This window comes from Lemur catta, chromosome 1 (assembly GCF_020740605.2).
Source record: "Lemur catta isolate mLemCat1 chromosome 1, mLemCat1.pri, whole genome shotgun sequence".
NCBI classification, from domain to species: Eukaryota; Metazoa; Chordata; class Mammalia; order Primates; family Lemuridae; genus Lemur; species Lemur catta.
The window spans coordinates 69,830,327-69,855,490 of NC_059128.1; the positions used below are offsets into that span (position 1 = coordinate 69,830,327).

Sequence of the window (25,164 nt, forward strand, 5' to 3'; positions counted from 1 at the left end):
AGTAACATATGTACTCGAAAATGTTTGTAACAATGCGAGATAGTAGCTAAGTCCAGTGAGAGGTAAAGGCAGTACAAATCAGAATCCATGGGCAGGAGTAGAGCCATGGTTCTTATTCAGTTGGGAAATCAGAAAGTTTCTGTTTTTCTGTGTGCATAAACCAGTCTTGCCAGTGTTATGTGAGTAGTGCGTGTGTGGGTGTGTGTATGTGTGTGATAGGGAGAGGCTGGGATATATGTGTAAGAGAGAGTATAAATGAAAATTAGATTTAACCACAAACTTGTGACTACAGGCCCTGAAGTCCCTATAGAGAAGATGGCAGAATCATAATCACATAACTTGATGGTACCAGCCTTTGTAAGTCACACCATTCACTCTGACTTCAAGCCATCAAACCTCCCTGTGGTTAAAAATACACCATACCCTTTTTAAAGAGTTGTGGAAAAGATTCTTCAATTATACAAATGATTCTAGTGATTAGACAAAGCTAGTTTTTTTTTTTTTTTTAAAGAGATGGGGTCATGCTCTGTCACCCAGGCTGGAGTACAATGGCACAATTATAGCTCACTGTAGCCTTCAATTCCTGCCCTCAAGTGATTCTCTTGCCTCAGCCATTTGAGTCACTGAAAGCTAGTAACTTTTATATTTCTAGGGATTTGGAGTTGTGTTTTAAGCAACCATAAAAACACTAATAACAAACAAAAGCAAGGAAATAAACAAAAACTCTGAAGAGGAAATAGTATAGATTCTTTGAGTATGAATGACATCACTGGCACTTACAAGCATGTGGTTTTGAGAAAGTTGTACAACCAGAGTACCTCAGTTTCCTCATCTGTACAATGGGTCCTGATATAATAGGGTCTACTTTGTAAATTTGAGGTAAGAATGGCAGGAGTTAATCTGTATAAAGTGTTCAGAATCTTTCCTTAGATTAACACTCAATAATGTTACCTATACCCACATGTAATTAAATAAACTCATTTAATAAGTGATGAAACACAGCAGTGGTTACCACATGGCTTCCATGTTAGTGGAATCATCTTTAATTCTGCTCTTTTAATTGGAGGACACAAACTCTGTAATGATACCTGGCAGAAAGGATGTTTTCTTAATGTGAACTGATCAAAAAGGAAAGATTGTGCAATAAAACGGGAAGGAACCAATTAGACTAAGTATTTCTCTAGAAAGAGCTTCATTTTTATGGAGAAAGTTCTTTCATATTTTTTTTCTCCAAAATGTTGAATCTTGCCAGTCAGGAGCCTTTTTTCTCTTCCTCCCTTTCATGTAATGTATTATTTTCTTAAAAGACATTCTTCAGGCTTCTTTGTCAGCTACGTTATTTGAATTCATTCATTAATTTTCACTGGGGGCTAATGTGAATTCAAAGGGGTCTGCCCTTCTCAAGCCATGATGTTCAGAATCTCTGTTCCTCTTTTTTATATATTTGCAGAGTCCCAGATATGTTGAATACTGGAGGTCAAGTTCTCTTTTAACAAACACAAATATTCTTGGTCCTGAATTGACAACTCTGCCTCACAATTCTTACCCCCAAGATTTGCCTTGGACTGCTCTAAGCATTTGCAAGCCTATAAAAATGTTTGGTGGCAGAGAGTCGGGGGCGGCTGCCACCAACAAGACACATTTGGAAACCACCAACTTAACCTTGACTCATGGGCAGTATTCTGTAACCTTTGTATTCTGTTCCCATTCTCTTGTGAACCCCCAAAGTGAGTGTTCCATTAATGAAGGCGTTAGCTTCCTCCTTCAACCTGCTGCCCAGAGATTCTATTTTGTCATTCTTGTTGGGATGGGAGTGTGTTTTCCTGCCACCTGTCCCACTGGGACTGTTGGCAAAAATAATTGTTTAAGGAGAGGATGAATCATGTTTTGCTGGGTGTTAGCTTTGCAATGATCTCCTTCATCAATTTGTTGATGAATTAGTCATAACTGTAACTGTCACACCCTTATAGGTACAATTTACACAAAATGAATCATTTCAAAATATAGTCTGTATAATTTCTATTTAGAACATAGATGTTATTCTCCAAGGGCATTAGAAGCTTGGTTTAACTGGCCTGTTTTGACTACTTTGTACAGACTTCAAATTGATTAGGGTTTAGATATCATATAGGTTAGGACTCAATATTTACACAGGACTCAAACTTACTAAATTGTTTTATGCTTCTTATTTTGTGAATCTTAGAAATTCTCATACCTATATAATCTTCACTATATAAGAAAACCAGTATCATCAATTTTCAAAAGAAGAGCAATTTTTTCTTACATTTTAATGTTGGATATACATACAGAAAATTTTGCAAAACATATACAGGATAAAGAATAATTTTTCATTGAATACTCATGTAACGTCACCTTGCTCAGTCATAACTCAATTCCTCTTCTCCTAGAAGCCACCATTCTCCTGACTTTTGTTAATGTTGTTACTTGCTTTCCTTTATAGTTTTGTAGTTTATATGTGCCTAGAATTAGGATTGCATTGGGTATGGAGGTATGAGTATCTTCAACTTTATTTAAAAAAAAAAGGACAAATATTTTCCATAGTGACTGAACAAACTTCCACTCCTGTACGTGTGTTCGAGTCCCCATTGCTCCCCATCTTCACCAATGCTCTTTTGTCGGGCTTTAAGTATTCCTGATTACTAATAAGAAAGAACACTTTTTAACCCTTTCATTATATTTTTATGTCCTCCTTTTAGAGTGCTTGTTGATGGTTTTTGCCCATTTTTCACATAGGCTTTGTTTTCTATAGTTTTGTAGGATTTATTTATATATTTATACTAGATCTTGGCTGATTATATGTGTTTCAAGTGTATATCCTCCACCCTGTGGCTTGTCTTTTCCCTCTTTATGGTGTATGGTGAGAAAAAGAAGTTCTTAATTTTAAGGTAGCAAATTTATCAGGGATTTTTTTCCCCTTTATACACAGTGCTTTTTGAGTATTAAGAAATTCCTATCCTGAGGTTACAAAAATATTGTGCTATATTAGCTTATAAAATATTTACAGTTTTGCTTTTTACAGTTAGCTCTTAATTAATCAACTTTGAGCAGATTATTATATATTATAAAGTTGGGATCCAGTTTCATGTTTTTCCATGAGAATATCCATTTTTCCCCAGCCAATAGTTATTAAAAAGACCATTCTTCATGTAAGCAAAGATCTTTAGAGATACTTCTGTATCAGGTGACCATAAATTTATGGTATATTTCTGGTCTTTCTAGTCTATCTTGTTAGTCCAATTGTTACCCCCCATTTCACATGTCAGTACCCCACCACCTTAATTACATTTTAATAACTAAAATAATTGTTGTTAGGAGGTGAGTTGTCTTACCTTAATCTATATCTTTATGAGTTTCTTGGCTCTTATTGGCATTTCGCACTTCCATGGTTCCACATGCATTTGAGAATGAGCTCCTTAAGTTCAAACAAAACAACTCTTCAGAAATTTCGAAGGATTGCATTGAATTTGTAAATCAATTTGGGAAAATTAGCACCTTACATTATTGAGTCTTACAAATCAAAAAGATGGCTTGCTCACTTTCTTTCTGTGTTTTTCTTAGTAAAATATTTCAATAAAGTGTTATTATTTTCTCACATGAGGTCTTTACATATTTTTGTCAAGTTTTTTCTAGGTATTTTGTATTTTCAGGAGTACTGTAAATGTTTAAATATTCTTTCTTGAACTATTTGCTGCTAGTGTGAGGATTTTTATACATTTTTGTTCATATCCAGCAATTCTGCTAAATGCACATATTAATTCCAATATTTTTTCTGTGAATTTTCTAAATATACATAGTGAATAATACCTTCAGTTTTTCCTCTATAATTTATATAGGTTTGTTTCCCTTTTGTTGCCCTACTGCATTTGCTAGTAGCCCTAGAAAAATGATGGATGTAAATGATACTAGCAAGTATACTTGGTTATGCTGAATCTTACAGGGAAAACATTTTAAAGTGTACTATTTGATGCAGGGTTTTAAAAAATTAACATAATAAAGAATTAATTTTTTCTTTTGGTGTATAGTTTTTTGAATTTTAACACAAGTATAGGTTCATGTAATCACCACCATAATCAGGATAGAGAATAGTTGTAAAATCCCTGAAATTCCTTTATATGCTGCTACATTGTAGTCAAACCTTCCCCAACCCCCATCCCATCTCTAACCTCTGGCAACTACTATTCTGATCTGTTCTTTATCCCTCTAGTTTTGCCTTTACCATATGCTATATAAATGGAATAAAACAGTGGCTGACCTTCTGAGACTGACTTCTTTCACTCTGAATAATGTCTTTGAGATCTATCCATGTTGATGCATTCTTTTTTTATTGCTGAGTAGCATTCCATTCTATGGACATGCCACAGTTTGTTTATATATTTACCCATTGAATTAAGCATGTTTTCTGGCTCTGCAAATTATTCTGCATCTTTGGACAAGCTATTTAACCTTTCTATGCATTCATTTCTTCATCTGCAATATGACAATAATGGGACCAATGTCATAGGGTTATTGTGGGAATGAAATGAGTTAATGCATATGAAGTACTTAGAATAATGCCAGATATACAATTAGTGGTGAATGCAGTCCACTATTATCATCTCCGACATTAGCACAGATATTGAACTTGACAAGTTCAAGGAATAGCAAAGCTGCCAGTGTGTCTGAAGTGTAATCAGCAGGGGGAGGGAGTAATATGAAATGACGAGGGGAGCATGTAGGAGCCAGATAATTAAGGGCCCTACAGACCGCAACAGGGAGTTTTGACTTAACTCTAAGTGCAGTGGAAAGCCAGGGATGAGGCATGATCTGGATCATGTCTTTAGTAGATCACTCAGGCTGCTGTCAGGAGGGTCAGTTATGGTGGTGGTAAGAGTGAAAGCAGCAACCCTACTACTAGAGAGGTCCTGCAGTAGTCTAGGGGAATGATGAAGGGTGATGGCTTGGATTAGAGTGGTGTTGGTAGGGATGATGGCCAGTGGTTTGATTCAAGGTGAGGTTTGGATATAGAACCCACAAAACTTGCCAATGGACTCACAGCTCAGTGGAGCACATTCCTCACAAGAGTAGCAGTGTGTGTCGTCATAATTATCAACAGCAGCACTCCTCTCCTGGTATGGCTTTGCCCAAGATTTCTCTCATCTACTTTTTGAATTGAAACCTAAACTTTCATGCCTAATTTATGAAATACACTTGGAAAAAGAGCCTGTCTTTCACACATTTTTAAATGAGGTCAAATTGACTTCTTTCTTACTCATACTCACGACCCCAAACACATTTGTAAAAAAACTGGCTTATCTCCCAAAAATGTGTACTCATGGCATTTTGCTTTGCTGTCCTCTGCGACATGTATAGTTCTTGACCTCACATGCTTAGCAATTTTGCTGGAAATAAAGTTGTCTCGGCTGCTTCATGCTTAGCCAGTGGAATGGTAGTTTTAGTGGTTGGCTGGAGTTCCTGTGTACACTGGGATTTATTGTTGGAATAAACATTATTAGACTCAGATTAAAATTGGACCAGAAATTTATTTTTGTCCTCCTTTCAGCCTCAATTCACCCTAGAATCTCTCATCCAAATGACAAATAGTCTTGACTTTCTGAGGTGATCTAAAGATTAAAATCAGCCCTGGTGCTTACTTAGCTTTGCATTCAAATGGAGATCTTTTTTTTTTTTTTTGGAAACAGAGTTAAAAATAGAGTCCTCTGATCTCACATAGAAAGTTTCTTTTATTTCCTCCCCTATCTGCTCTTAACACGTCTGTATTTGTTCTCTGTGGGGCCTTAACATCCAACTCCTCCTTAAAGACAAACATCTGACCCAGTCTTTATCTGGAACAGGGTCATCATGCTTTTTTTGTTTGTTTTAACCCTATCCTATCTGCTTAATTTGGGGCTTTCCATAATTCAGAGTTTGCTAAAAGGAAGGAATCTCCCTTTTATCATGAGCTACTTGTCATATTTTGCTCTAATTGTTGACATCTCTTGTTAGGTTAGTGTCAAACTGTGGCATTTGTTATACTTACTCAGTTTATTTGGAGGTGAACCTCTGGAATCTAGGAGATGCTCACTTGAATTTTGTGCCTAATTTTGTGCATTTTGGTAATTGGCTTCTTTTGTGATCTTACAGAATATCAAGCTGGTATTTTACACTTGAAGAGAGAGCACAAAGAAGAAATTGAAAACCTGCAGGTATGTCTTTGATTCTACTGAACTGGTTTTATGAAACTGATACTTAGTTTTTTCATGTGCTAAAGTTAAATATTCCTCTTGTGTTTAAGTATTTAACTAGACAGCATCCACAGCTTGCACCTGCCATTGGGTACCAAGTTTATTCTGGAGTTAAAAACCTTGGATTCTGTTTTTATTTCATTTCATTTCATCATTTCATTTCATTATTTCATTTCATTTCATATAGTCTTGCTCTATCACCCCCGCTAAAGTGTAGTGGGATCATCATAACTCACTGCAGCCTCAAACTCCTGGGCTCTAAGCAATCCTCCTGCCTCAGCCTCCTGAGTAGCTGGGACTACAGGCTTGAGCCATTGTGCCCAGCCAATTTTTCTACTTTTAGTAGAGACAGGGTCTCACTCTTGCTCAGGCTGGACTTGAACTCCTGAGCTCAAGCAATCATCCCACCTTGGCCTCCCAGAGGGCTAGGGTTACAGGTGCGAGCCACCACGCCTGGCTGGATTCTGTTCTTAATAGAATTCAATTCTTCTTTTTAAAAATGTGCCATAAATGCATTTGATTGGGCTAGAAAATGATTGTTTTGTTTTTAAAGCAGGAAAGAAGATAGAGTATTTAGACTTTTACTGTGTTTGTGAAATATTTTAAAAGTTATTTTTCCTGTGCACAGTGTAGATTATTTTTGTCTGACTTATTGCCGCTCATGTTTTGATATCTGTATATCTCTTAGCACATCCCTGCAATATGATGTCATGTAGATTAAGGCACTTAAGGAAGGGGCCCTAGTAGGGGGAATAGTTGTGCTGAGACATTCCATATCCTTAGGGGGTACTGAGAAATTGCCAACTTGATCCTCCTTTGTGAAACCCAGAATGACTGAAGGATCATTTTCCTTGTCCTGCCATCTAGTTGTCCTTTCCTGTGTTTGGTGTTTGCCTTTAGTGCCTATAGCAGGAGATTTAGAATCTTAACTTCAAATAACTAGATATTGAAGTTTACTGATGTCTAAGGTAACTTCATACTTCAGGAGAGAATATCAGCAAAATTGAAATAAAACTTCTTGCTTATTTAATGCTAATTCATTATTTGCTAATTTAATGAGTCTGTGGATCAAATTTCTTTAAATTTTTTATTGACAAATAGAAATCGCATGTATTTATGGTATACAACATGTTTTGAAATATATATACATTGTGGAGTAATTAAATCAAGCTACTTAACATATGTATTACCTCACATATTTGTGGTGAGAATACTTTAGCAATTGTCAAGTATATGTATTCATTGTGATTAACTATAGTCACCATTTGTACAATAGATCATCTTGAACTTATTTCTCATGTCTAACTGAAATTTTGTATCCTTTGACCAATATCTCCCTAATCCTTTCTTACCTTCCAACCCCATAGCCCTTGGTAACCACCCTTCTATTCTATTTCTATGAATTTGACTTTTTTAGATTCTACATTTAAGTGAGATTATGCAGTATTGGTCTTTCTATGCCTGGCTTATTTTGTTTAACATAATGTATTCCAGGTTCATTGTGCAAATGACGAGATTTACTTCTTTTTAAAGGCTGAATAGTATTCCATTATGTACATATACTACATTTTATTTATCTATTCATTCCTTGATGAAAACTTAGGTTGATTCCATATCTCGGCTTTTTTGAATAATGCTGCAATGAACATGAGAGTGCAGATATCTCTTCTACATACTGATTTCATTTCCTTGAGGTTTATACCTAGTAGTGGGATTGCTGGATCATATAGTAGTTCTATTTTTAGTTTTTTGAGGAACCACTTTACTGTTTTCCATAGTGGCTGCACTGGTTTACATTCCCACTAACAGTGTGTAAAAGTTTGCTTTTCTGCACATCCTCACCAATATTTGTTCTCTTTCATCGTTTTTGGTAATAGCCATTTTAACAGGTGTGAAGTGGCGTTGCTTTGTGGTTTCAATTTGCATTTGTCTGCTGTTTGGTGATGTTGAGCATTTTTTCATTTACTTGTTAGCTATTTGAATGTCTTTATTTGGGAAATGTATATTCAGGTTCATTGCTTGTTTTTACATCAGGTTCTTTGTTTTCTTGCTATTAAGTTGAGTTTCTTTTATATTAAGCATATTAACCCCTTATCAGATGTATGAAAATATTCTTTTCAGTAAGTGACAATGTGCTTTTTAGAATAACTGAGACAGTGTATTGGATTATATATGAAGTCATCATAAGTAGCAAGAAATTATTAGATAAGTAGTATGGTGTCTGAATTCAAGCCACACCCATCCTGCCAGGATTAAGTAGTTCAAAAGAGGGAATGAGACCATTTCTCAAAGAAAAAAAGTGGAAAATTACCTCTTTCTCTTAGGGGAAAAAGAGAGGTGGAGGCCCTTATCTCCTTTGTTGCAAAATGCCCTAGAGAGACCTCTCTTTCTTTTTCTTTGTTCTGGTATGAAAAAGACACTCAACTGTCTCAGAAGAACTGAAATTGATAAGGGATAATTTAAGAAACAGCTTGTTAAAGAGGGTAGGTACAGAAGTGATTCTACAAGAAGTTTTATCAACAGCCAAGTTATAAGAGTTAACAGTAGCTTTCCCGAAGTCGTAGACCAGCCCTGTGAGGGCTTTGACAGCTAAATATTCATAGTAGTAGTAGATTCCTATAATTTTTGAGTTCTTAGTATGTGCTAGACATTGTTCTAAGCATGTTATATATATTATTTTGTGTCCTCACTGTGAAAGTCCTATGATCTTACATCTCAAACTAAGAAAAGCTAGACATCGGAAAGGAAGGAATAAGTGGAGGGGAAAAAAAGTATATTATAATCATGAACTCCACTTAAAATATGGGTTATATTTAGGTATGATTAGCAGTAGTAAAGGTTTAAAAATGTTCCTAATTATACTTGAGATATTTTTAAAGTATCTATAAAAAATTATTAATATTTGTTCTTTTGATGCTATTAGTAAACTTTTAAAAAAAATTTGTCCCATATTTATGATTGCTAAAAGCTTGTGACCATGGCATACTCCTGCCATCGGGGCAGTGTACCCAATTTATACACTTAACTGTAGCTTGAAACTATCCCAGCAGTCACAGATGGACAACCCTCAGTAGGAAACTGGTGACTCTAATCTCTGATCTGAATAGGAAAAGTGTTTTGCTTGGCAAATACAGCATTTTAAAGATTGAAGTAGGAAATAAATATTTTAAAATATGGAGATTTTAATATAAAAAACTTGATTTCTAGCTGCTTCTAGAAAAATTAGAAAATCTGGCAACAGTGGGCTTATTTTCTTGTATGCCTTCAACCTGCTGGGGTTGAGTTGTAGTGTCCAGCTCAATTAGGACGTGTGCTCTCTAGTTCTTTAGGGTACACTCTGGGCCACTTCACCTGCTTGGCCCTGCTATGCTTTAATTAACTCCTGTTCTCTGGGTGATATTGAAAATGAAACACCTAGTTTGGCAGCAACACCAGTCAGAACAGACGCAGTTCATAAAACGAACAAAGACCCAGCCTGGCTGCACTTGTGAGTATGCACTCACTGAATATCATCCCTACCTGTTTTATTCCACTAAGTAACAAAGTCTCATCTATTGTCACAGGACTAGTGGAAGATAATGGGTGGGAAAACTGCTATTTTGGTCCTCATTTTTTTATGTGATATTTCCACTGGCAGCCTCCATTGCATGTTAGATTTTCTTTTTCCACTTCCAGGCCATGGAGAAGTCTGATGTGTTTCAGGACTCCTTCAACATGCCTTTCTAGAATGAGGCTTTCATGTTTAGAGCACACAAGAAGAGTGATTCATTCTGCCACCATATACAAGAATTGATGTGTCTCACATTTAAATTTTTTGGAATGTTTTCGTAGAATTTAAAGAAACAGTATGATTAAAGTCAACTTTCTATTCTGTTTTTGGCCATGTATTTGTAGGGAAGTCACTTAATTGTTCAGTTCCCCTACCAGCAAAATGGAAAACCTACTGCCTAAAATACTTTGATTAGATGGGTGGCTTTTTTTAGCCTGTAGTTCCAAAGCTACAGTATGGGTGAGCCCAGAGTTTTTAATCTCATGCACAGTCTGCAGCCAACATTGGGTGAGTACTGCTCTATAGAATGGGCACAGGGCTTGGTCCTGGCACTGGCTTTTCAAAAGGTGTAGCAATTTACACACAAGAGCAAAGATTTATTGATGACTCAAATGAGTCAGTTCCTGGCACCTTATGTTTATACACCTCTATACAAACTCAAAGCACTCGAGTGACTTTTCTGGTCAAATCTACAGTGAGAGAGCGATGGCAGGTCAGACGTTTCCCACAACTTTACTATTTTATGTCATTTGTAATGTTACTGCAACAAAAATTTTTAATTTTGTGTAAGTGTGCCTTTCATTTAGCAAACTCTGCCTCAAGAGTTTATGGTCACTTCATGATGCTACTCATCATGTAGTACATTTTCCAATTCATTTTCCAATTTTGGATAATTCTATGTCACTAACTTCACTTTTGAAAAGGCAGCACCTTATCTTTACAGGTTCTCGCTTGATTGAGAAACTTTTGCTTGTTGTAGACATCGCATAGCAAGTCCATGACTGTTGGGTAGAAACACAGTTTATACCTGCTTTACTAATTTATTTTGTATGATAAAACAAATCCTCACACAGTAAAATTGAAGATTTACTTCCTTGAGATTGCTTAGGAGCAAGGATTTAAAAATCACCATCACAGCTGTTTTGCAGATTGTTTCTCTGTACAGCTGATCTTTTCCGTTATGGTAGCCCAAGAATCAGGTATGATATTATTTTATACATGATGACAATGTGAAGGAACTTGGATTTTGAAGTCAGGACCCCATTCACCCCCTTGCACTGTGACCTTGAGGTATTAATCAACTTCTTTGGGACTTAGTTTTCTCACTTTCAGCAACTGTGCAATAATTATAACTGTAGTGTTGGTGATAATAGCTCCCTTCTAGGGTTGTTCAATATGATGTACACTCTATGGTGTGGTTACATGGCACATACATGTTATTTCTCATTCCTTGTTCACTGTGCACGTCTCTTTATGATTACGGAACTTGAGTTTAGAGTGGCCTTCACACTGTTTTGGTTGAGGACTTAGCCATTTGGTCTACCCTTTGAAGGTGACTTTTCCGTGATCTTCCAGCCCTTCTTCTGCTTTTGTACTCTATATCAGGATGGTCTTTCCCAAAGCTCATTCCACGGAGCAATGATCCTATGAAATGCACTTTGACAAAAAGTTTTCATGGTCATATAAGTTTGAGAAATATATTGTGTTATTACTATTAGCACTTTACCATGTATAGAGAAGAAACAGAGAAAACTATATGACTTGTATTTCACATATCTTTTTTCTCCTAAGAAACCCATTGTTTAGAGTACTACTCTATATTGATTCATATAATCTTGCCTTCTCAATGTATAATCTACATCCTGATTTCAACTTAAATTCTTTGAGTGGTTTCATTACCCTTTCATGCTATCAAGGTCCTGTTTATTTACCTATTAATTGTACACACCTTGGAGGAAGAAATTATTTTGCTTTTCTCTATGTCTTTTATAACAGTGGTCCCCAACCTTTTCGGCAGCAGGGATGACTTTCATGGAAGACAATTTTCCATGGACCGGGGAGACGAGGGATGGTTTCGGGATCATTCAAGCACATTATGTTTATTGTATACTTTATTTTTATTATTACATTGTAATATATAATGAAATAATTATACAACTCACCTTGGGTTGGGGACCCCTGCTTTATAGTACTTGGCAAAGTTCTTGGCACATAGATGACACATAAATGTTTTTTTTTATATAACAACCTATGATTGAAAAATAATGGCACCTAACTTTTATCAAACTCTTAATTTGTGCCAACCTCTACCCTAGGCATTTAGCATTAGTATTATAAAGAGTAAATGTGGAAATATAAGCAAAGTAATAGATTTGTCCCCATGTTCTAGATAATAAAGCATGAGGCTCTAGGAGAATGTGTCTTGTCAGAAGTTTTATAGTATTAATAATATTAATAATAAGTGGGGTTACCTGAATTTGCATCTGCCTCGATCTGACTTTGAAGCCAATGCTCTTTCCATTAAGCCATGCAGCATTCATGGAAAGAACATTAGGTTTAGAATCAGAAGATCTGGATTCTGGTGTCACATTTGGCACCATGAGCAACATGAACTTGATTCAGTGATCAATTTTCCAATTTCTAAAATGAAGGATTAGGCCATATAATCACTAATATCTCCTTTGAATTTTACAATTAGCCCCTTTATACGAGAAAAAGTTTGATTTGTCCACTACACTGTGCTTTCAGTTTAAGATCATCTAACTCAGAATCTCCAAATCCCTATTATTTATCTGTTTCCCCCTCTTTAAAACAAACAAACAAACAAACAAATAAAACCCTTTTATTTACTTCTAGAGGTTCTCTTTCTAACCAGTGGGTCTCTTCTTGATCGGCTGCCTCTGTGGAACGTGTTCAGGTTTTCAGTTACACTCTGAATGGGGCACTCTAGCCTTCTGGTGTCTTTTCAGATGTGTCACTCAGGGAAGGGATGCAGCTCTTAGAACGGTGAGTGAAACTTCTGTAGGAAGCCCCGTTCTTTATGACAAGAGAGAAGCATGGGCGTGGGACGGGTAGGACTTCTTTGGATCTCTACTTACTCAATTTTGACAGGTGAAGAAAAAAAAAAATACATGCCCTTTGTCTGGCTTGTGAGGAGCTGGATAATTTACGAATTTTGGTGTTGACCAGCACTTTAAACAGTTTGAAAGTAGGTGCCATGGAAATGACAGATTGTTTTATCTGTTTTTAACAAATGTTCTCTGGGTTGTGGGATACAAGAAAAAGAACCCGCCAACAGTGACATTTCCTTTACTGGAAACTTTTTCCCTTACCCCATTCATCACACTCACAGTTCCTAACGGAGGGGAAGCTGCACTGAGCGGTGGCCTCTGGCAGGCCCCTGCTCATTGTGCAATGCAGTCACATTTCTCGTGTGCTGACTCCCACTGCAGGATGAGCTAGGGATGGACGCCAAACTGAAAATTAATTCATGTTGTACCTTGCTGTCCCCAAGAGAACCAAACAGTATGTTGGCCTCCATTAAGGGAAACTTGTAGACTTCATTACTTTCCTATCTCCAATCCATCCCAATGATCCATTTCTAATAGTTTACACATTGCTGTTGAAACAAAATTGAGTATAGATTACATTTGAGCTGATACAGCTAAGTCTATAAAGACATAAATCCTGAACCTTTTCCATTTGTTATATTCTTCATTATCAATGCAATACATTTAAATCTCTTAATTCCCAGATAATACTGTGAGGGAAAGGGAGTCATTTGTAGGCCAATAAACAAAACTTGCACAAATATGAAATATGAGGATTTCATAAAGCCCTCATGGTATTCCCCTAAGTGCTGATAATAGTATAATTCATTGCTGAGATGCAAATAAAAGTTGAGAAATATTTTAATTCATCATTTCATTGTTCACATAAAATGTCACGTGCTTAATAGATTTGCTGGTTTACTGGTGTCAAGATGCCTCTTAGGCTACTGGCTACCCTGAAGCCTGTAGATAGATTTGGAGTTGAGTTTTGATAGAAAACATGAAGCAATTAATTTCTTACCTGACTTGGCATCCCAGGAGCCCTTTACCTCAGCCTTCAAGATGCTGTCTTGCCCTCACATAATTCCGACACAGAAGGAGGCTGGTTGTAGAATGAAGAATATGTTCATTACCCATTTGTGCCACAGGGTTTGATGCTGGTCTTCTTCAGATGTCATCAGCTCCAGTCATCTCTGCTGAGTTTTCACCCCTGAGCGTGGGTAGGTACATGTGGACCAAGACAGGTTTCTTTTAATTTCAATAGTCTTTTGACTTCAGGTGATGGGCTGATGCTGAAACAGGTGACTTTTTGAATGTTGCCCTTTGGTTTTTTGACTCTTCATGAAATAGGAGGAGGTGAGGTGTGATAGAGCACCCTGGGCAGTGATTTCTTCTCTCCAGACTTGTCCTGCCTCGCTCAATTATTCTGAGTTCTGTACCATCATGTGTCACTCCTAAATGCTAGGTTCTTTAGCTACAAAGTAAGAGTGTTGTGCCAACTGGAGTAAGTTTCCTCCTATCTCTAAAGTTCTATTATTGTATTTCTGGCCTGGGGAAAGAGGGGGCCCATGTGTCTGTCTCAACTCAATCCAAAAGTCTTGGAGATCCCCTTTTCCCATGTTACCTGGCACAGTGCTAGGCAACGAGCAGAAATTTAATGAATAGTTGTTGATTGATCTGACTGGACATTGCTAGAAATTCTTTTGTGACTCACAGTATTTAGGTGGAATGTTATTTTGTGATTAGCATTAGGAGAGCCACAGCATTCTTAAATTTGTGATACCATCAAATACAATCTCCCAAAATTTGTTTGGGCAGCACAATGTCATTTAAAAAGTTACTTTTGAATAATTTTAAATGAGCATGTGTGCTGTAGCTGCCACAATTCTTCCTCGCATTTCCTATTGTCTTATATCCAGGCTCCTTAACTTGTTGGTGTTGATTGCCTGGCCCCTGTGGACAGTGTGAGGCCCCTAGTATAGTAGATAGAGGGGCTGGTTAGTAATGTCCTCATTCAGTTTTTTCATGGTCTCGTGAGTACCAAGCCAAAAGTCCCTTGAGCTGTGAGACTTTTGCATGTGTTTCTTTTTCTTTTTTCCCCTCCCTTCCTCCCTCCTTCCCTCTCTCTCCCCTTTCTTCCTCTCTCCTGTCTTTTCCTGAAAGGGCTAGTGATGGGATTGTAAGGGTAGCAGTTTTGGAAGAGATGAGCCCTGAGTACAGAAAATTGGATATGGTCTGTGTTCTAGAACATTTTGAGAAAAGAACAGGAAGAAATTTTGTTGATTTTAGAGTTTAAATGTTGAGTACCCCTTTCTTTCTGACTTAATTGGAGATGTTTATAATCATAGTTGTTGAACTAGTAAAGTGCAATCCTGAGTTTTCACAGCTGATCAGTGGGATGGCTAGATTTATTAACCAAGTCTGTCTGGTTTCTAAATCTGATATGTTTCCACTGTCAGCTGATTTGATTCACTATCTCTAGTATAATGGTTTTCTAACTTTTAATTTTTTCTCCTTCTCTCATTCCTGTGGCAAAGACCTCTGCAGGTCATTCTCTGTTCCCACCCTGGACAAGCTCCCCATGAGATAAAAAATGATGACATTTTTGTGGTACTGGGAAAAAGAAACATAAGCAATGGAGTGCTCTTATTTCACTGGTTTCAGAAGTGACAAGGTGTTCTTTTGTTCTCCCTACCTCAGTACAAAAGAAGGGAACAGGTGGGAGATTTCTCTCTCTAAGTTCATTTCTCAGAGCTGGTCCTGAGCCCAGATTGAGGAAGAACCTCTAATACTTTTCACCATCATCTTGATATTTGCCTATATTTATCTTAGAGATTTGAAACCTGAATCTTGGAGAAGTCAACTTCCAAGATCATAAATTGAGTGAGAAAATACTGAGGCAAAACTTCCATGCATCTTGCCAACTATTTAATACTTACTTTTTTGTGATTTCTGCATTTGGAACATCGGGGCTCCTCAGCTGTTCTTTGGCCTTGTCTTCTCTAGCATAGCACCTGATCCCAGCACTACTGGTTCCTTAATAAGTACATGGGTGATGCAGCTGTGTTCCCTATGCTGTCACCCACGTGTAGGATATGCCCATGTGTGGTAAATGGCACCTGTTGCCTTTTCTAAGAAGTCCGACCTCATGTACACTTTGGAATCCATAGTGTGACTTTATTGTGAGTTTGTATGTGCACCCAGATAGGCTTGTGCGTGCTTTGACCATTTCACTGCAATTTATTCTAGCTTGCCTTGTGTCCTGGTGGAGTAATAATAACAATATTTGCTACTTACTGAGCATTTACTATGTGCCAGTCTTTATATATGAAGAATAAATGAGTTATAACAACATCTCTATGAGGTGGCACTCTTAACCTCTACCCCTGAACTGCCTCTGGAAGTTCTTATACCTTGAAGGCCCTCACCTAGAAAGTATACTTGATGTGGCCATGATTCTGGACTGACCCTTGCCTCTGGTCTATCTTTGGGTGGAATATCATCAGTCCTCTGGAATGATGGCCCTTAGAAGCAGAACATGCTGAAGAATCAACTCCTGTAATGAAGTCAACTGACAATTCATTGTATGAAATACAATGGAACCCTAGGCACAACAGCAGAATAGAAACACAGGTGTTTAATCTCCCCTGAGTTTGAATCTTGTCTCTGTCTGCTAGATATGGTCTTGAACAAATTATTTAAGCCTTTCTGAGCTTCAGTTTCTCATCTGTAAAGTGGGTGTGACCATTTTGCAACTTGGTTGTTATGACGCTGATTGTAACTGTTGTAATAGTAAAGTATGAATGGGACTGGGGGCACAGTGGCAAGTGGTAGATGACCAATAAATGATCACTATCGTATTTATTGTGAGGAGCAGCATGTTTAGTTTAGTTTAAGTCAGTGGCTGTCAAAGAGTATTTTTTGGTGGGGAAGTTCTTTCACTATAAACTACATGCCTAATTAAAAGAAAAACATTCTGTATTTACTGTTAAGAGCATTGCTTTTAATATTTTTTTATAAAAATGTGATACACTCATTTCATTACTGCCCATTAATGGAAATATTGCTGCTGCTATGATTTGATGGAAGAAACATCTGGATATATAAAAGCACTCCAAGAGTTACAGCACAGATTTGGGAAGGGGCCCTAAGTGAGATGTTACATTTTAGATTTGGTTTTGCAATAAAGACAAATTTTCTAAAGTATAATTTTTGTATGCATAACTCTGTTTTTTCCAGTTCATCTCTTTTATTTTCAGTACATCCTAATTGAACACTTGTCAAATATGAGAGATTTGCTAGGGATAAAACATCATTTAATAATGATGATGATGATGGAAAGAACATTAGGTTTAGAATCAGAAGATCTGGATTCTGGTGTCACATTTGGGACTACGAGCAACATGAACTTGACTCAATGATCAGTTTTCTAATTTCAAAATGAAGGATTAGGCCATATAATCACTAATATCTCCTTTGAATTTTACAATTAGCCCCTTTTACAAAAAAAGTTTGATTTATCCACTACATTGTGCTTTATTGCATATCACTATACACCAGACACTACACTTAGCATATACTGCAGATTATTTTATTTAATCCTCACGTACATTATGTACTCAGAGGATTCACTGTTTAGTTGAGAGCAGACTTTATACCACAAAGGCTCAATAACAACAGTCACCTTAAATTAAGTGCCTAATATTACCCAGAGACTAATGGAGGGAAAGACTTTGTGGGTGTTAGCCTTTTAAAATTACCAACTTTTTATGGAATTTGCTAATTTTAGATCTTAGATCTCAACTAAGACTTGTAAGTCTTAGATTTTCTGATTGCCATAAATGGGTAGCAATTTCTTATACTGTCTTTGAAAGCTGGTGTAGGTGTCTGTGTAATATGGTTCTGCTTATTGTGTTTTAATACAATATATGGCATAGTTCGTATCTGCTGCAAATAAATATAATAGACCTAATTTAAATTATTAATTGAGAAACGTGTATTGCATAGTTAGGTTGTTCTGTGGGATAGGTAATCTGGGTATTTTACAATTATTTTAGAAGCCATTCCCCAATCTCACCACTGGAGGTCAGCTTGACACTTTTTCTCTTGAAGCTCCAGGTATATTTTCTTTTGATGATTGAAGCAGGTTCCAGTTTTATGGAATGTTTTCCCATGAAAGAGAGCTTTTGGTTTTTAAACACATGAAAAAAACTCACTGTAAGCTTATTTCACAGAAAAACATACACAGAAAAGTATTTACAGGTCTATACTCACAGGCGTAATGCTTAATCTACTTACAGAAGCAGTACATACTGTATGTATGGCTATAAATATACAGGCCCATTCTACATGACAGAAGACGAAGGACTATCTAACAGCAATGCCTCATGAAATTGATGACCTGTGTTTCATCTAAGAAGGGAATCATCAAAAGGAAATTAGAGGTCTTCCAAGCATTTATTCATTTAATACGTATTGATTAAGTACCTCCTGGGTGGCAAGCACTGTGCTAGGTACCAGAGGGGCCAGAACAGACATGGTCCTGACTCTCTTGGAACTTGAAGTCCATTCAGAGAAACAGATATTGATAAAATAATCACTTAATAAATATTAATATAATGCGATGGGTGTTGTGGAGCTGCTCTGATAGGGTATAATTTAGATTTGGGGGGTCAGGGAAGGACGCTCTTAGGAAGTGACATTTAAGCAGAGGCCTGAAGAGTGGAGAGGCACTTGGCTTGTTTGAAGGACTGCAGAGAGGCCTGTGTGGCCAGAGCACAGTGAGTGACAAACAGGAGAAACTTTGGAAATGAAGCTTTGGAAGAGTACTTTTCAAACTTTTATACCGCAACTCAGAATAAGGAATGTGTTTGTGTGTGTGTGAATGAGAAATGAGTTCTATTGAACAGAGTTTATTACATGTGATGCACTCTGATATATTCAACTCTTATTTTTAAAAAAATGCTGACGATAAAGCATAAATTGATTTGCTAATTTGCTATCTCACTGATTTATCATGGCCCACAGTTTGAATAACACCTTAGTGGAGGAAGGCAAGAAGCTGGATTCTGGAAGGGCCTTGTAGGTTTTTTTTAAGGTTTCCCAATTTCATCCTCATAACCATGAGAATCTACTGACTAATTCTAAGCAAGGAACATGTGACATGAGCAGACTTACGTTTCCAAAAGACAGATACATATACAGGAAAAGGATTAGGAAATTTGGAAAGGAATTAAACATCTGTTATGTTTATTTTATCACATGTCTTTTTGTTCAACGTCTAGTTGGACATTTCCTTTATTTCTCCTACAGATACCAGGTTTTTTTGCTTTGTTTTTTTAGTTAAATGAAGTTTGAAAACTCATTAATAAATAACCTGGGGGGGGTCTTTTGATTTTCTAATTTATTTTCAATTAGTTTTGCTGGAAATTAATGAACTCTAAACTGATCGTATTTTTTTTTTTGCTTCAAACTTATATTATTGCTCTCAACCACATCATTTTCTAACCATCTTCAAATTTGAAAATCTGTGATTATTATACTGCAGAAAGGGGTTTCTCTTTTTGATGCTTTATTTCTGGCACATAAGATAACTTTGATTCCAATCTTGATGAATACAATACAGTATCATTATTTTTCTGTGAAATTCCAACATTCTAGAGATGTAGTCAATCTCGAAGCTTGACTTGCAGACCCAATTTGAAACTCCTTTCTTTTTGCTATAAAACAATGGTGGATGGGCTCAGAAATGAGGAGGGGAGAAAACAAGATTGCATTACAAATCTGGCAACATCAGCCACACTAGTAAAATCAAATCCAATGTTGTTTTATGACTCTGAATTTATGTGAGTGCCCAGGATCAAAGGGCTTGAATCCCACTGGACTACAAGGTCTATAGTTCATGGTAAAAACTCATCAAAAAGAACATTTTAGTCGTTTAAGCTTTTCATTTTAATCAGCCACAGTAATAAAAGAGCCTTTAGGTGTCCAAAAACATTTTGCAAGATCAAGAGGTTGTTCTCTCATTCGTAGAAGCAGCTTTCTTATTGGATCCATATAATGCCTGTGGCCTGGAGTGTCAAAGGGCCACTGCCTCCACATTGTTTGCCCTTGTGGGATGGTTTCTTTTGGTTCTTCTAACTGTGCATTATGTGATAATAAATTATGGTGTCTGATGGAAGGACCATAAAATTTTCACACCATTCATCAAGCTATTGCAGTCATTTAAAGTTAGGTCTCTGACAACAAGCCAAGTACTTTGCAATGTTTAGACAGAAACAGAGTCTACTGCCTGCGTCTCAACCGTCAAGAGACAGCTCTGCATGGTAGAAAGAACACGAGGCTTTAGCGTCAGAAGACCCAGTCTTGAGTCATAGACCTGACACTTCCTGTGATTGTGGTTTTGGACAGTCCATAAAATGAGGATCCTGCTTTCACCACAGTGTTGTTTAGATTATTTAGGGTAATATTTGTCAAGTTATTACCCACTGTTAAAAAATGGATATGCACTAGATATCGATCATACATGAAACAGCCTGGACCATCCAGCATTTTCAACAGGAGACCTGAGCAGGTAAAGGTTGGAGGCAAACAGAGTAATTTGATGAGAATATGTTCCCGAGGGTATGAAAGATAGTGAAATCAGGGACTCAGGAGGTTGCATGAGCTCTGGGAAGAAAGAGGTGGCATTTTTTCTGAGACTAGAGGAAAATAGAGAATGAGTGCCTTTGTCTGTGGACTATTAACATTTTTTGTTTCTTTGCTTGGTTATTAGCTTTGGCCTCCATGTACAGGAAAAGAAATGAAAGCACCTGCCTGGTGTTTTTCCACTTGGCCTCTTTGATATCATCCTCTCCGGCTGCTGCTTCACTTTTCTCATTTTTTGCTCCCTTTTTGGCAGATGCCTTCCCCCATTTCTAGTAATAAATTCAGCACCCTTTACATTAAAATCACTTCCCTTGACCATCCTGCTTCCCTCTGCTCCTGTTCTTCCTGTCACTGGCAAAGTTCTCAAAGAGCTACTGGTCCCCTATCCGTCTGCCTTTGATGGCCTTGAACCTAGAGAGTCAGAGTTGAAATTCTCCATCTCCTCCCATCGGGGACAGTGAATTCTGCAGTTTCTTTTCCTCCTCTGAGCAAGCTTCTCCATCTTCTTTGCTTCTCTCTCAGCCCTGCCTCAGCAGCACCCCCAGCTGTGACCTTCCAAAAGGTGGCCTTTGAGTACCTGACCCTTTATACTCTGTCTCTCAGAGATTTCATTTATTGCTACCATTTTATCTCTATGATAAACTTTTCAGACCTATTTATTTGGATTCAAACTTCTGAGTTCCGGCTCCACATTTCTAACTTTTCGTGGAAAACTACACTGGGAAAATATTTTCAGTATCTAAAACTTAACATTTCCAAAGGCAGAGTATCAGAAAAGTCTTATAAGCCCAGAGTTGGAAGGGATCCTTAACTTCATCTACTTGTATCCTCTGACTCCCCCTCCCAATGTCAACACAACACAAAACAATCTCTCTTCTTAGCTGCACTGCATATTTAAGGTTCCACTCTTCTGAAAGTAAAGGTTCAGACCAAAAATCTCAGATGCATCCTTGACAACTCCTGCACCCTCAGCTTCACATCTAGTCGATTACCAAGTATGTTAATTTTAGCTCTATGGTCTCTTCTGTGTACTCACTTCTTGGCCCGCTGGTGTCATCATCCTAACTGAGGCCTTTGGCATAGCTTGTGTGCAGTCAGCCCATCATACAGATTACTCACTTACTGTTGCTCTTCTCTCTTATACACCTCTGGTGGCTCACTATTGTCTATCAAGTCCAAAGTCCTCAGTGTGGTATTTAAGACCTTCCAGAATCAGATTCCAACTTATCTTGGTTTTCTCCTCCACCATTTCCTTACACTTTCCCGTCACCACGCCTTTTCCTTTCACCTGGATTGCTCACAATCTGTCATTCCACCTTTGCCAGTGCTTTGTACCCAACAAGTGTTCCTCATCATACGTGAAACCATCTCCCATTTACCAAGGCTCCCTCCTTTGATACCTTGGGCTGACTCAGGCACTTAGTGACTCTTTCTCACATTATAATTATGAAAGCAAAGGTGTACACCATGGACATAAACCTTCACTAACTAGCACACGGTTGAATCTGCCATGACAGCAATGCACACCTCAGTGCCTAACAACTGGTCGGCTTTTCCTTTTTCTTCCCCTATAGTGGAAACTAGATATAAACCAACGTGATTTTACAGGTAATATTTTGCAAACTCAGAGACAAAGGAGAACTGTAGTGGGAAAACTGTGTTCCTAGAAGGCTTTTTTGAAAGATATTTTTGACAGTTTGTGACCTTCTGCTGGGAGAATGATGTTTATTGTTTCTGACAGTCTTAGATGTGCATTTATCAGATGTTGTATGTTTACACAACTTATAGTGAGTTATCATTTGTATTAGTTTAAGTAAAAGCAACACAGACTCACTTGAAGTTGTGATCATTTGGAAACTCTTCATTTTATAGATGAGGATCTGAAGGCTGAAAGAGCTGGTCTTAGAATCTAGCTTATTGATTCTTAACTTTTTCTTCCTCAGTACATCTAGGGATGTAACATGTTCCCAACAGGAGCAGGGTTCATTGTAGCCAAGGAAGTTGACCCTTTGGGATTTACCGTCTGATTACTATTAGTTAGCAACAGTAGAGTCAAAGACCATGTAGACAGCTCATGGAAGCACCAGGACCAAAAGTCAGATCTTTTCCCAAACCTTTGCTCCATCATTTATGCCATGTGGAAACTGCTCTGTCAAAGATAAAGGGTTAACTGCAATTTAAGTGGTGAGCAGAAAAACCATCATGCAGCCCATAGTGGCAGGTGGTACTGAGATTATGCTATTTCAGATTTAAAATAGCGTGTTTAAAAGCAAAATTTTTAGAACATGTGTCTTTCATGAATGTACAAATCAGTTGGAGAATAAGGCCATTTCTTTCAAATATTTGACTCAATTTCAGATTTGTTGCTTTTTACAGTCAAAAGTTTTCTAATACTTCCCTCCCCTCCAGTCTTTATCTCTGCAAGGATAAGAATTCTATTCAGGGTTTGTAAATAGGGGCTTGGTAGATTATTTTATCATTCTCCGATGAGATTTTCTAGATTTGTGAGATATGGGTCGCTGTCCACATTGACTCTGTCCTATTGTGACCTCGATGCAAATGCTGGAGTCCAACAGCATCACTCACTCCTTGCTCTTTAGCAGCCTAATTACTTGAAAGAGGGGTGGAGAGATAGACTACCAGCTGTCAGGAATACCTTTTAGAGTGATTTTGCTTTTTTTCTCCCAAACCTTCAGCAAGCACCATTCAAAGAAAAGGATTTTTAAACAACCATTACTGAGAAACTGTGAATGTTGCTAGAGAATTTTGCATAGCAACCCCACAAAATCAACTTTTAAAACTAATCATACCCAGAGACAGACAAATGTTTCCCCCCTTTCATGAGCTCTAATTTTTAGTGCTGGACTAAGTATTTTCCTGACAGGTAGATTATGTTTGGATTTAATTCTGTATTTTTATTCTTGTGTTACATTGATTTGAAAATCTGAAAAACACATGAAAGACTAATGTAAAAAAGTGATTCAGAAGAATATAGGCATTTGTTTTTATATTTGGCAACTACAATTGAGATAGGGGTGTGTTTTTAAAAAGTGAAAATGATCTTCGTGCCAGTCTTTATAAAAATCAAAATGTCTTTCTTTCAAACATCTCAACCATTCTAATCAGTTTCACATGTTGTGCTAATATCATGTTCAAGAACATGCACTCAGAAAGCTGCCTGCTCTTATGTGCAGTAGGGGAAAGGTGATGGTCCAAAGTTAAAATTCCTAGTGATCTAAATATTTGGAGTGTAAGTAGTTTGTAGTTATTTGCAATAGATAACTGCTGTGGATACTTAAGCTAGTTCATTATTTTCATAAAGGGCGTATGGCACCAAACCGGCACACCATCTATTGTAGCTGACAAACAGATCCCATGAAACAGCAGCATGTCAATGGTATGAAACACTACAGTAGTCATGTGGTTTGATATAGACGTGATACAGCTGACCCTGTATCTTCATTAACCTGTATAGTTGTCAACATTTGAAGGACTTGTGAAAAAACAGTGTATGCATTCAGGTAATCCTGCCCCTGTCCTTTCTCATTATTAATATAATATGTACAGCTGAAACATTTAAAGTATTTAGAAAAATTGCTAGGGAAAGAAAAATGTAGCTATCTATAACCCTCTGTCAAACTAAATTTGAAGTGACATTTAAACTTGCATGGAAAAACATTTATTTTGAAAATATTTCATAAATTATATTCCATGCTTGATCAGTTAGGAAATAAGTCTGATTTAAATTCATATCTTCCTATTACTGGAAAAAAACTGAAATATGTAATTCTTGTAACAATTATCCTTTCAAAAAGCACAAATTATAGAGATGAATATCAATCAAAAGTCATACGATGTAATCTAAAGGGGGAAGGGAGGAAAAGAAGAATGTGGTTTGTCTATATTCCAGAAGAAAAGAATCGAGTCAAAATGAGATCTGACCCTTTCCAAGTCATTCTTTCTGCATCTTAGTAGAGTGTAATTTCACACGCATCTTGATGTTCCAAGTATCATTAAACATCTAGCAATCAGAACAAATGTTCTGCCAAATCCCATTTATTACCTTAACTGTTTAAGGCATTGAGCACCCTAGATTTATAAATATATAATTAAAATCCCTATTAAAAAATAAACCTAGATGGGAGATTTACATTTTTCTTAATCCATGTTTACACAAAGAAGAGATCTGTTTTTTCAGATCTCTGTGAGCTCAAATAAATCAGTGTGACACTTTGCCAAAACTATTTCTAAAAATGATGGGTATTGATGCCCTGTAGTCAAGGAACCTTCTCTGTGGGGTTTTAGAATTCTCTTGTTGCTCAAAAATGCCCTTATTCCAGATCCACTGTTGTTTTAAGGCATATGAGCCTAGGTACTATGGATGCACTTCATCCTTTATACTCTGTCATCCCATGTACATACTCAATTGCAGGTATTCCAGATGAAAGAAGCACAGCTCCAGAAACATCTCTGCGTCTTCTAGATAGATCCATAACTGGAGATGTTTGGTGAACTTGATTGCTTACATACAGAAACTCAAAAAGAGCCTTGGCACCACAAAGAATAAATCTGTCACCCACATTATCGTGGGGGCTGTTTCAAGACTTTTTTATTGTTGCTTAAGGCATTTGCATGATCCCTCTGCCCCTAATTTTGGTTTTTGTCTTAGTGAAGG

The 25,164-nt window shown here is 37.2% G+C and overlaps 1 protein-coding gene across 2 annotated transcripts in view; it reads left to right on the forward strand.

Moving 5' to 3' along the window:
• The window catches only part of FMN1 (formin 1), a 342,614-nt gene that overhangs the window by 123,440 nt on the left and 194,010 nt on the right, over positions 1 to 25,164 (forward strand). For both annotated transcript variants that reach the window (XM_045527700.1, XM_045527703.1), the window contains one exon: positions 6,142 to 6,203. In XM_045527700.1, the coding sequence (XP_045383656.1) occupies positions 6,142 to 6,203 (62 nt within the window). The remainder of the gene's footprint in view (positions 1 to 6,141; positions 6,204 to 25,164) is intronic.